This window comes from Dermacentor andersoni, chromosome 3 (genome assembly GCF_023375885.2).
Source record: "Dermacentor andersoni chromosome 3, qqDerAnde1_hic_scaffold, whole genome shotgun sequence".
NCBI classification, from domain to species: domain Eukaryota; kingdom Metazoa; phylum Arthropoda; class Arachnida; order Ixodida; family Ixodidae; genus Dermacentor; species Dermacentor andersoni.
Window position 1 is genome coordinate 45,376,231 of NC_092816.1, and position 13,696 is coordinate 45,389,926.

The 13,696-nt window shown below is 42.8% G+C and overlaps 1 protein-coding gene across 4 annotated transcripts in view; it reads left to right on the forward strand.

Annotated features, from left to right (window-relative positions):
• LOC126548787 (uncharacterized) overlaps positions 1–13,696 on the forward strand; it is a 49,341-nt gene that overhangs the window by 3,799 nt on the left and 31,846 nt on the right. The window contains exons 1-6 of one of the 4 annotated variants that reach the window (XM_072287134.1): positions 14–391; positions 1,144–1,237; positions 5,622–5,708; positions 9,927–10,031; positions 11,211–11,315; positions 13,381–13,485. In XM_072287134.1, the coding sequence (XP_072143235.1) occupies positions 135–391; positions 1,144–1,237; positions 5,622–5,708; positions 9,927–10,031; positions 11,211–11,315; positions 13,381–13,401 (669 nt within the window). In that variant the 5' untranslated portion in view covers positions 14–134 and the 3' untranslated portion in view covers positions 13,402–13,485. Of the gene's footprint in view, positions 1–13; positions 1,238–2,873; positions 4,163–5,621; positions 5,709–9,926; positions 10,032–11,210; positions 11,316–13,380; positions 13,486–13,696 lie in introns of those variants that run through there. The other 3 variants (XM_072287135.1, XR_011893362.1, XM_072287136.1) reach the window with 3 other exon arrangements.

Here is a 13,696-nt window from a genome sequence, read left to right on the forward strand (position 1 = left end):
AGTCAGCCGGCAGTTATCGTGTCGTGTTGTAAAAGTTAATTTGCCGTAAATACCTCTTGATTTGTACTCAAGAGTGGAGCAAGACCCCAAGGAAGAGAGGTTGACGCATCGGGAGCGAAGAACAGAAACGATGGATGGTTGCGCTGCTTGGGTCTCGGCACGTTCGCAAAGTTCCGAATTTGTCGCCGTGTGGTGTACGCTTGTGCGCTTGTCATTTGCTGTCATCGCGCGGGGATATTTGCGCTGAATGTCTTTCACTTCGTGTACAAAACTCTGCACGCTGCGGCATCGAAGAAGTTGTCCTGTGTTCGTATGCGCCTGGACACGCGATAGCCTGCTTGCTCTCAACGGGTGTTCAACAGTCTACGCGTGCTCGTAACCTGCTCATGAGGTAAGCCCATTTTATTCTTATTTGGTTTGCATAACGTAGGTGTTAAAATGATGCGTGGTAAGCCGGTGTCGCGAACAGAAATATTGTTTCAAAAGACCACTATGCAACGTCTTTGGGCAAAAAGGACGCATGAATAGGGAAAAGGATCACCATATCTTTACAGATCGATTCCAGTAGTAGCGCGATCGCCTTGATCGCAATTTCCGTGTGGCATTTCTAACCTCTTGCTCACTGGCGCTAAAAGCGTAGAATAAAACTGCGTTAAGTTGCGCACTTGTATTGACGCTTGTATTGGCTTGAGATAATACTGTATCCGATGCAAGAACTTCTGTTAAAATACGGAAATAAACGTTCGAGGCAATAGTAGTGACTCACTACCTGTGATCGTTACTTCCATGCTTGGGTGCACGTTTTAACTGTAGTGACAAAAAAAAAAAAAAACTTTCTTCACTCTGGCTGGTCTGCTGTTTCCTTGGTGCAACTTCTAGCGGTGCAGCAAGACGTGTTGCTTCGAATGGTTCCTGAGCAGTCAAGGCATTCGTGTCAGTAAGCAAGCAGTAAACGGTGTATCAGTGCAAAAAATTTGGACATACAAGAGAAGCGAATGGTGTCATCATAGACTGTATTTTATGAATAATTCAGCTGTATTACTGAAGTGGAGAGGGGATATGCACGAAAGTCAGATCGTATTGATACTCACTACAATCAAGGTAACTTATCATTACTAATTAATCCTTTTCTTTTACTGAAAGGCAAGTTGCTGTTGTTCTGTTGGAGCTGAGAAGAGGTCTGTTGCCTGCAATGGGTCCATCTCTCTCAAGTTATCGCAGTATTGTAGCTCTCAAAGTGAGTGGATTTTTTTCTTTGTTATTTGCTACCTGAATCATGACCATCTTCTTTCTTAGCTGTGTAGGTGATCACTGTTACATTGGAGTGCTGGTGGACAAGCACTCCTTTATTATTGCAACGCATATGACAGAGTGCAGCTGTGGCAGTATGCGAAGGTGTTAATCTATTAGCCAAATTAGGTTCTTTGTGAGTTAATGTTAATAGTGCAAGCAATTCAGGCTGTTCTACATGAAATGGGACATTTGTAGATGTCTTCTGCAATGCTGCAGTCCTGAATAGCTTGAGAGTTAAGTGATACCACTATAATTCCTCTGTAAAGCATGCAGCACGACTTAGCATTGGGGGAGGCTGGCGTCAACAGTCTACTTGCTATGAAGTTCAAATGAGGTGTTACTGTTAGGGTGACCATACATAATATATGCCTTAGTTCTAATCTTGTATGAGGCAGACATAGTTTAACCATTTGGTTAAACAGTAGTGATGTAATATCTATGTATACAAGTGTTACCCATTTATTTCTGCCATTTGGACAATCGCAGAAATGCATGGGTGATACTTGTACACATAAACATTATATGACTATTGTTTAACGGAGTGGTGCCCCTGCATGCTGAAATTTACAGGGCTATTATTAATGCCAACCTTTGTTGTAACATTAAGGCACCTTTATATTATTACAGATTACCACCATTGTGTATCATCATAGTGTGATATTTGCACTAAATTTAGTTGACTGCTATAAAACCCTGCACAGTGGGGCGTCATGAAATTCTTTTTCGATAGTTTCTGGCCTCAGAGTGCACTTCACGTTATATTCTTGTTTGCAACAAGAGTATAATGCAGTTTTCTCTTCTTATATTTTGTGGCACTTAGTTACTGCGGTGAGCTGAACCACTCGGCAGCAATTACTGGAATCGCTAATGTGTGTGGATTCCAGCAATTGCTGCCCAGTGGTTTAGTTCGCCACAGTTTGTAGTGCCGCAAAATATAAGAAGAGAAAACTGCATTATACTCATGTTGCAAACAAGAATATAACGTGAAAGTGTCTTCAAACACACACAAGGAATACATAATTTTTTTTAGTGTAAAACAACGGACACAAGAAAGACTACAGGACAAAGCACTGCTCCCAACTGACATCACTTTATTGCATCACTCCTTTATAGACAGCAGAATCTAGAAGATGCACTCTGAGCACCATGTGCAGGAACCACCAACATCCGATCACAAGAGCGCACTCATGCGACGGAATCCAAAAAACCATATTGAGCACTGCACAAGGTTAAAGAGGGCACACTAATGCACTGTGACCCCCCAATGACTGTATGAAGAAAGCTTCCGATAACTCTCGGCCGGTGGTATCACGGCTCTTTTTCAAAATCTTCGTATCACGAAACATGGCTTTGCACTTCGATATTTTACAATGTTGAGCCAAATGGGAACCTGTGCCTGTTGGTATGAGTCGCTTATGTTCGCCATGTTTCGTGATACTACGATTTTGAGAGTCGTGATACCACCGCCCGAGAGTTATCGGAAGCTTTCGTCATACAGTCATTGGGCGGTCACAGTGCGTTAGTGTGCCCTCTTTAACCTTGTGCAGTGCTTAATATGATTTTTTGAATTCTGTCGCATGAGTGCCCTCTTGTGATCGGATGTTGGTGGTTCCTGCACAGGGTGCTCACTGCACATGTTCTTCTAGATTCTGCTATCTATAAAGGAGCGACGCAATAAAGTGATTTCAGTTGGGAGTAGCGCCTTGTGCTGTCATCTTTCTTGTGTTCTTGTGGCTGCTGTTTTGCGCTCAACAAAGTATTTATGGATTTGCACCAACGAGCCCGCCAACGCATTGTGTTGAACACAAGGAAATGCGACTTTGCCTTGTTTGACTGTGTTGCGGGCACTTCTAAAGTACTGTCTATCCTTGGTGGCATGGAATAGCCGTCCACTTCTATGCGTTGCTTTCTGTTTCATTGTGGCATCACATCACATTATAGTCATAATGTGTGTGTACTTTTTCTAAGAGACCCATATTCCTATCCTTGTGTTATATTTGCTGTCGCATTATTTATGTGCAAGTTACCAGTGTTCTAGTTCCATTTTATCGCAGAGTAAACTACTGGTACCCAAACAGTTCTGTACGTATATCAGAAAACCAAAGTCTAACTGCTGAAGCAGCAGCCTTAGTGAAGTGTCAAGTAGTCTGATATTATTGGTCATGCAGAGGCGCACAGCGTACCTCTTTATTATACTTGCTGAACAATTAAGCTGTGTGAAAACTGAATATTTATGTAGCTTCAACCACATGCTCTTGGCCATTGGTCCTGCCCTCGGCAAATGTGGGAGATTATCACTGCATTTCTTTTTCTAACTCTTGTTCCTTATTACAGTGGCATTACTGCATGTGTAAGTAGGAATCGGATCACATAGGCAATCAAAAGCCAACAATGTGTAAACTTGGAACATTGATTGTACAGTTTGATGACTCAGAATAAATAGAAATACACCATAAACGATTGACAATTAACTTTTCAGTAAGCATACTATATGCTCATACGGTGTCTTATAAATTAAAATTTTAGTGTAGCTTTCCTGTGTATGCTTCTATTGTTGCATTCTGTTAGAGGGATGGTAACGTTTCGCATGTCTAGCAACTAGACTGTTTATATACAGTAGTAAAAATGTGCGAACTGTATTTTTTAATGATTTGATAGAAAGTGTAGAAAAATAAAGCCATACGATCAATGCACAGTGATGTGACTTTCTCTGCACATGTTGCAGGTTCAAAAAAGTATGGTAGAAGCAGTTGCCAAGTTTCCGACCAGAAAAGAAAGCCAGTATGAAAAGGTCCACACCACTGATCTCTACTACAGGGGATGGACAGCACATTGAGTGCTCTCGACTGAAGCCAACCTTGTCCCGGAAGTTGGTGCTTCATAACTTTGCAGTCGCACTTTGTCTGCACGGATGTGTGGCATTTCTTCCCCTAACTGGCCTGCCTGACGTGCCATAGCATACTCAAGCAGTGTTTTGAGGTGTCCAGAATTTTTCCATTGCAGTGTCCACAGTGTCGCTAACATAAGTGGCGTGCAGTGGAAACACTGGTAAATGAGAAAAAAACTTGTGAAAAGCCACAAAGAAAAAATTTTTTACGGCAGCAATATTATCCGATCGCTCACACTAGTTAGCCCACCATACGCCCTACTTCCAGGACAAGCGACTGCATGACACCGCATTTCCACTGGCTTCACCTGCATCCGGTGCAGTGTACTGCATTCAGCAAAACATATTGGAAATCAGTGGTGCACAGTGTTTTCTGTCCCCTTTCTCGATGCCTACTGAACACATGGTAAACTGTTTCCAAAGCAGAAAGACGGAGGGAAAGGGCTCTGAACACATTGCATTTTAATGTGGCTGGCAGTGGGTAACGCAAGTACTGTGGCATAGATTTGCGCCAGGCAACCTGGGAGCCGAAAAAGACTGCTGGTTACTTGCAAATGGCCAACACGTTGTTGGCATGTTGAAGTTCTTTTTTAATCTCATCGCTTATTTAGCCATTGGAGACAGCTTTCACAACTGGAGAAGCCTTGGAAGCATGAAACACTTAGCAAAACCAGCGTCAATATATCGTGTGTCGGCATACATAATTTCATGGCTGCATGTGTGAACCCTCTGGTTAACATGTAAGAGTGTTCATGTTTGCCATGCATTATCGACTTTATCTACAGGTCAACCCTATCTTGAGACTTAAGCTGATGTTGTGTTTAGAGAAATTATGGCCGAGAGCCAGTTTTTGAGAATGCAGACTGAGCTCGACAGTTCAAACGCTAGAACAAGTTGTTGAGGATTTCAGATCAAGAATCTTCATAGGCCAGTTCATTTAGTGGTGTTAATATTCTGCTCAAAGTTGTTGATTGTAACGTTCATATGGTGCCCAAGCATTACGCAACGACTTCACTTGGAGTACATAGCAAGGGTGTACTCGATGTAAGCTGGTGGCTTTTTTCTGCATTTTCAAAAACTGGTTTCTTGTTCAGTTGAGATTTTCAAATTTTGCATTGTTTATTAGGTGTTGTGTCCTGCTTCCTTTTCCTGCAGCTTCTTAAACATCTGAATAGTGAACACAACTTGACTTTTGCTTGATTTTCTAGATTACACGCCCTTGATGCTGGATTACACGCCCTTGATGCAAAACAATTTTACTTCAAAACTGCTTGTACCTTACTGTTGTGTGCTACATAAAAGTGTTTTTCCAAGGACTAAGCCTGCGAATAGACGTAAAGTGTCTTGAGTGGCCAGTCAGGTGGCAATTTTGTGGTGCAAAGCCACGAATACGACTTAAATGAGTAAGACTTAGGTAAGAAAATTATCCTTCTTTATGCAGCCTGTGGAGACAAGGTTTGTTAGAATGGCCATGGCCCTCAAGGAAGATGCAGAGGCCACAGGCAGTTCCTCCAGTGACCATGAAAAGGTACCCTGGGGCACAAGTCTAATTTGGCACCCCCCACCTTTCTCCTGCAGCTTTTCTGTCTACTTAGCTAACCACGTGGGTCAAAGATGCTGAAGGGAAAAAGAATAAACTGCTTCAGACATAGAACTTGCTCAAGCTCAATGCATTTTTGTATATGATATGGTCTTCATACGGACATCTCTTTCCCGCAAAGGATTAGCAGTAAAAAAAAAAGCAGCTTACGAAGGCTTGAATTTTGGCGAGGATGATGTGGCATAGATATGATAATGATTATGAATGTTTCTGGTGAAGGTAGTGGTTGTAGAGTGAATAATCAAAGCATTTATATATAGATTAAAATACATTTCGTTCCAGTGCCAGAATATTAAATCATCCCAAATAATTCTTGTTTGATAGTCTATGCACATCGAGTGACAGTGCTTCTTGATGCTTGCTTCTTGCTGACATCATTCTTATGCTGCATAATTCACCTGTTTGTTTAAATTCCCTGTTTCTCCCGTTCAAGGAACTCTACATTCATCATAAGAAACCTTGTAGACGAGTTCCAGAAACTTGCTGATGAGATTAGAGGGCAGCGTGCACCCCAGGCTTAGATATGCATTCAGGAGCCTCATATCTTGCAAATGTTAGAAATACTCCTGCTAAGCAAGTTCTTGCTGTGATACCAGGTTATTTGTGAATACGAATTTGCCTTAATTGGGAAAACAGTCAATCTAAAACATGTCAAGCGATATCGCTGACAATGCACACATTGCAACTGAACTAAATACAGATAAATAACAATTTTTGACAGCAAATGTGAAACAGAAGGCACATAAGACTTAAGGTAGTGCTATTGACTTTGATATCTTGGGAACGGAGCTAATAATGTACATATTATGGCCCTACATGTCGTTACCTTTAAACAACAAAAAGTTAGGGGGTTTGCGTTTTGCAAAACTGCATGGAGGTTTTTACTGTGTGCAATTACAATTAGAAACCTTCACAGCTGACACTAAATGCATTCTCCACTGCTTTAGGCTATACAGGTGCACTAATTTACACAGATCACACTCTTTACCTCTTCACGGCCCAGGTGGTGATTCAGATTCTTCAAAGGTGTTTCATTGTATGGGATGGCACATCGCGCTTCACTTATTTGAATACTGCATTACAATATGTCATATGAGATAAATCCATTAGAGAGCTTTAACTTGCCCTAAATGTATTACAGCTGTGTACTGGTAAACTGGCAGCAGCTTGCAGTGCTTGTGGAAAAACAATTGTAACTGCCATATTGTATGTAACTGCTAGTACACAGGCATTGGCAACAGCAGTGGTTAGGGTACACTTGTTTGATCTACTCTGGGGTATGCATCCTCCACAAGAAAATGTTTTTTTTCGTCTTCCTCTTCTACCACATTGGAATGTGAAATGGGGTGTAATTTGTAGGGTATAAACTTCATAAGCATTTCTTCTTGTCTGTACCACAGGTCATTGTTGCTATGGCTGTAAAAAGCAGGGTGCCTGTTTACAGCACCCGTAGGGAAGCTTCTTTGAATCTTTTAACGAAAAGTAAGGGTAATGAATTATCGCGTAATTTTTAGTAATTTTCAACAAATTTAGCACTCTTTGCTTTCCACTGTGGTGTTTTTCAAACTCTAATGTTGGCACAAGGTTTGACTGCAGGATGTCATTTTGTGTGGAAGAGTGCACTTGTGCGCATAACACGTCATCGGCAACATTCTGCTGCACAGAACGTCATCAGCTTTCGTATGCATTGGTCACTATCTCACAAACGGCTGCTCCTTTGTTAGTTGGAATGTAGCATTAATGTAAAGCACATTTAGTGTTCTGACAAAAAGAATTGTGCCCTTTTATCCCCTAATTCTCCTCACTTGATGCCTTGTGTTATAATAGCATGGTTGACACCATGAGAGTCAGTGTGGTGTACAATTGTGTCTATGGTGGGGTGGGGGTGTGAGCAACTTTGAGCAACATTTCCAGATGACTTGAATCAGTATTGTGGAATGCTGTTTTTTTTTTTTTTTCACTCACTGTTTGCAAGTTTCACTTTGGTTGTGACAACAAGTATAATGTAGTTCGCTAGCGCTCCTGCCAACATATATAATGTGCAGGTATCTGTGTTGAAAAAAAGACCAGCTAATGGTTTGCCAGGAGCTAAGGTCCATTTAGACAATTAAATTTTGAGCTTACACCTGTGGAAATAACTGGTGAATGAAAGCCCACCCAGAACTGCCCATATTTTCTTTCATTATAATAATGCTGAAGCTTTGAACAGCATTTGAACTGACCCATTTCCTTGTCAAGTAAGACAAAGGTTCTACAGGAAGACAGAAACTTGAAGAAACTTGAAGCCGTCAACAGCAGCATGAACGTAAACAGCGCTCGATGTTTTGCCATCTTGCACCTGGTTATCATATTGTCCATCCCATTTTTTTCCACAGGCTGTGCTTTACTCTTTTATGGTCATAACCAGTTTAATGTCCCTATTCTTTAATATTTGGTCAGTAGTATATCTTTTCTTCATTGGCTTTCAACAAAATATGTATTCATAATGTGCCTTCATTTACCATTTACAATGATCTTAACCAGATGCATCTTGATACAAAATTTATTTTCCTTAATTCTTCGTTCCTTTTTCCAAATGTGCGAGCTGTTTATCTTAATACCTATTTTCACTTCTGGGAAAATTAGGTCTACTGGATTAATGACTGCTTACATGTGTACAACGTTTTCTGTTTTGGTCACCCCTACGCTTAGCAAGAACTGACAGCAGTGCTCATATCTGCTCCATCCCAATCACCACTGCTAAGCACACACTTGCTGCCTTTATTTTAACACTTTGGCTTCCCTTGACCTATTATATGCACCAGCTTCTTCTCCCGCAATGAGGCTAGGGGTCAGTGAGCTATGCACAATCCAAAACAACACAGCCAGTGAAAACATTTGCTTCCCTGATGACAAGCACCTATGTATGTCTATATGTTGGCTACAGCAACATCCCTTGTTCCAACAATGTTGGTCTACTTACATGTTTTTCTAACGCAGAAGTTACTTCTTTGTTGTGTTCTGCGATTATACTTTTCTGCCGCTTTCTTGAGGATGGAAACTTGTGTATACTATTTGTTTCTCCTAACAGCAGCAAGTTTATTCTTGCAAGGTGTTTGGGTTCAAGAACAACTTTCACCAGTGCAAGACGAGTGATTGAAGAAAATAAATTTGCTTCTGTGACCTAAGAACTTGAGGACAAAGTGTTCTATCTTTGCAGCCATGTCAGTGTGTTGGCACGACAATTTTCTCAATGGTGACCTGCTGCTTTGGCTATGAGCTGCCTTCATGACATTTGAATTGGAGATGTATTATCGTAAACAAAAGAACCCTGGAAGTGCATCGACCAAATTGCCTTGCTGTTCAAGACCACTGAAAACAGTGGGTCACGTATGCACATTCCGAACGCAGATGTTAGCACTGCTGATCCCAGCAAATAGTGCACCAATAAAATTTGGTCGACTCTCGCGCGTCCTGGGCAATCTTGTCCTCGATGGCACATTCTCCGAACAATGGATGTGCTCTGCAAGACTAACTACAGGAAGCACCTGTACTTTAATGACGGATATAGTACTGATTCAGCATACGGAGTCTTTCGTTTTCTGAATACGGCAAGCACCTGTATTTTAACGGTACAGATTCGGAATACAGTCTTCAGTTTTCTAGATACAGAAGCACTCTTGTATTAGTCTCTTTTTTATCCGTTCTACGGAAATGACCGTTCGTTATTTGTAAAGTAAGGCAAATTTTTCTTACAGCGTAGCTAGCGAGGTCAAAATCGACACCATCAATACTCAAAACGATGAACAAGGAGTAAGTGAATGCTTTATGTTAATTCAAATACACTTTCTTGGTCTTCTCGCAAACTGTTGGTGTGTATGTCAACTCTATCAATCTTACGTAACGTTTGCGAATTCAGAGGCACCTAAGCGGTCCCTGAACCACTTCCATGTTAATCGAAGTGGAGAAAGGCATTTGAAGTTAAGATCTGCTATTTAATTCATTTATATAAAGTTTCGCGCCGCGCACGTACGACCGCAAAACTTTGGCTTAGATGTTCACAGAAATGTAGGCTATTCGTGGACTGTTTTTTCAACGCGCCCGAGGGGCCGCTCGGGAACCCTTTACATATGTCCCGGCTTGTATATGTCTCACCATGTGTTTCAGCTCGCCATGCACCCGGGATACGAGTTTACCACGGAGACGAACAGGCACCTGCGAGCTACCGGGCACAAAGTCAACTCCATCAATGCTCAAAACCATGAACAAGGAGTAAGTCAATGCTTTCTGTTAATTCAAATATACTTTCTTTCTTGGTTTTTGGCACAAGCTGTACGCTATTTAATCAAATTTATATAAAGTTTTGTGCCGCCCATGTACGACCGCAAAACTTTGGCAGAGATGTTCACAGAAACGTAGGGTATCCGCGGACTGTTTTCTAACCCTTTGAAGGTTTTAGCCGTACGTGTACGGCGGCGGTTTTTTGTCCCGCAAGGCCTTCGCCGTACGGGTACGGTTTAGAACCTCCGTTTGAAATTTCGCGCCATAATGACGATCCGTGCTTACTGGGAGGTGCTGCCACCTCTCAGGTCTTACAAGAAGCGTTTGAAATTTGCGCTACCTTCTTGGGGAGATAAACAGAACTGATTTCTAGCTTGAGCGCATCGCGGAGACTGCGGCAACACCCCTTTTGCGGTTTCGGTTTCGCCGCGTGATCGCAACGGAGGTGCGGGAAACGTCCTTTTTCTGTTTGCCGGCACTCTCTTGCAGGGGTCGTGGAAGTTGATTTCTATCTGGATTGGCGCTGCTCTTACCTTATCACCGCCGTTCGCGAGGTATTCTCGCTCTCAGCGGCAACGCGCGCTTTTGCGGTTTCAGTTCCGCCGCGTGATCGCAACGGAGGCGCGCGAAACGTGATTTTTCTCTTTGTCGGCAGGCTCTCACAGGGGCGGCGGAAGTTGATTTCTATCTTGATTGGCGCTGCTCTTAGTTTGTTTATCACCGCCGCGCACGAGGTATTCTCGCTCTCTGCGGCAACGCGAGAGGGTGCCTCAGACCTCTGCCCAAGGCAGCCGCACGCAGAGAAGATGTCATGTGTGCGCCAACACAACTCGTCACTCCAAGAGGAGAACATACATGCATTTTAGGTCTGCAGACTGCGATAAGGCGCTGTGCGTAGAACCGTGTTTTAAGGAGTACCACACTCTGAAATACTACTGAACATATTGCAGTTCTCAGTGATGCCGACACCAAAATACTGTTCCTAATTTTTTTTTACTATTTATTCCCGACTTTATACATTTTGTACAAGATCCGCAATAAAGTAATTTGACCACCTGGGAAAGTTTTTTCAAAATAATTCTACCCTCAAAGGGTTAACCAAGCCCGAGGGGTGGCTCGGGAACTCTTTACATATGTCCCGGCTTGAATATGTATCACCATGTGTTTCAGCTTGCCATGCACCCGGGATCAGAGTTTACCACGGAGACGAACGGGCACCTGCTAGCTACCGGGGACAAAATCAACTCCATCAATGCTCAAAACCATGAACAAGGAGTAAGTGAATGCTTTCTGTTAATCAAATACACTTTCTTGGTTTTTCTCACAAGCTGTTAGTGTGTACGTCAACTCTACCAATTTTACGCAATGCTTGCGAATTCGGAAGCGGGCCCTGTACCACTTACATGCATATAGAAGTGGAGAAAGGCATTTGAAGTTAAAATATGGTATTTAATTAATTTATATAAAGTTCCACGCCGTGCACGTCCGACCGCAAAACTTTAGCTGAGATGTTCACAGAAACGTAGGCTATCCGCGGACTGCTTTTTCACCGAGCCCGAGGGGCGGCTCCAGAACCCTTTACCCGGGTGTCTACCGACCGGGAAAACCGGGAAAACCGGGAATTCTCAGGGATTTTGAGTAGTCTGGAAAAACTCAGGGAAAACTCAGGGAATTTGTACCTCTATCAGGGAAAATTGGTAATTTTGTTAGAAGGGTCGAAAGTCGCGGTAATGCTGGCTCAAGTAATAGACAGGAATCGTAATGAATCCTATTTGACGCCCTGTCGAAGGCTGGAGGAGTTTCCAGTGTACAGTCAACGACTGACTTTCGCGATGCCCGATAATTTGGACAGCTTCGCGGCACCGCCACGTACCCCATAGAGTCAATCTATCAGAACGTTCGAAATTTCGGTTGCGAGAACCCTTTGCCGTCCGATTTTCCGGACTTCTTGCCGTGGCCACAGGTCCGAAGCAGCATTAATCAAAGCCATCACCACTGCCGTTTTGATTACTTCGCCGCCTCGAACCGGCGCTCCCGCACGCAGATCCGCTGGCAGCCGTAGCCACCACTGCGGCAACGCTAGACCTAGCTGCTTTGACTCTCGCTGTTAGCTCAGGTGCCGTGTTTTTCATTGCAATAATTCGCTGCTGTTAGCAATGGTACTGACCACCTTTGTGGTTCTTGCGATTGGCTTAGAAACTTGGAAAGCACGGTGTATTGCATAAAGCCGGTTCCTGAAAGTCAGCTTCGCCTCTATACAGAAATGGTACTTGGGGAAGCATACAAAAATGTATTACAGTGAAGCATAACAAGAGTGGGAAGGGGCTATTGCCACAGGACACAGTATGTATTCCTTAATTATGCACGCATGCATCCGGTATCTTCTGTTACAGTACAAGCACCGCTATGCCTAATACGTGTACCGACAGGCCTTCAGAGCGTTTTCGAATGTGCCTGTGGCGGTTTGAGCCCTTTAAGGGCAGTAAATGACATGCATTAATTTTTTCCAGCTGGCTGATTTTTCGGACATTTTCGCGGTCCCTAAGGGGTTCGAAAAATCGAATTTGGACTGTGCAACTGACCAAGAATTAAGATGCTTCAAATAGTCCGTAGGGTGAACGAGTGGCGGAAAGAGGACAAGAACAGAAAGAACCTACATATTGAGGAATGAACCGGAAAGGAAGCGTGCTGCCGCCGTTTTGAAGGAGCTTGGGCTAAAGAAAAAATTGTTGGCTGATGCCGAGATGCAGGTGTCCCTCATCCAAACCAAAATAAACTTTTTAAAGCAGTGAAACACAACACTGAGGCGTTGTATGCGGGCTGGCAATATGTCAGTACAGTTGAGGTTGACTTACGAGCTGTTGGGAAAGAATCTCAATTGTGACAAAGTTCGGGCCTCACATCACTGAGCTTGCTATCAGTTGATAGAAATCGCTCATATTCGAAAGTATTTGATTCTGTATGCATCTCCGTTTTATTCGTATTTGAGGATGTCGCATCCGACTCGATTGCAACTTTTTTCGAAGACATTTTATTTGCTGTGCATTTTACTAACCCCTCCTTTCTATCCTCTTTTTGAATAAAATAAACACTACTACTTAGTATTCAAGCTGAATTAAGTTGTTGTGTTTTTAATTTTTTCATATGCTTAGAGAGTGACGGCATCGGGCGACGTGGTTTCAGCCAGTCTTGACATAAAATATAGCTCTGCGTCACTCAGGGAATTTTGCAATGGCACTCAGGGAAAACCTGGAAAACTCGGGGAATTCGGAAATGTCAACTTGGTAGACACCCTGTTTACGTATGTCCCGGCTTGAATATGTATCACCATGTGTTTCAGCTCGCCATGCACCCGGGATAAGAGTTTACCACGGAGACGAACGGGCACCTGCTAGCTACCGGGGACAAAATCAACTCCATCAATGCTCAAAGCCATGAACAAGGAGTAAGTGAATGCTTTCTGTTAATTCTAGTACATTTTCTTGGTTTTTGGCACAAGCTGTTAGAGTATATGTCAACTCTACCAATTTTATGTAAACCTTACGAATTCGGAGGCACCTAAGCGGTCCCTGAACCACTTCCATGTTAATCGAAGTGGAGAAAGGCATTTGAAGTTAAAATATGCTATTTATTCAAATTTATATAAAGTTTTGCGC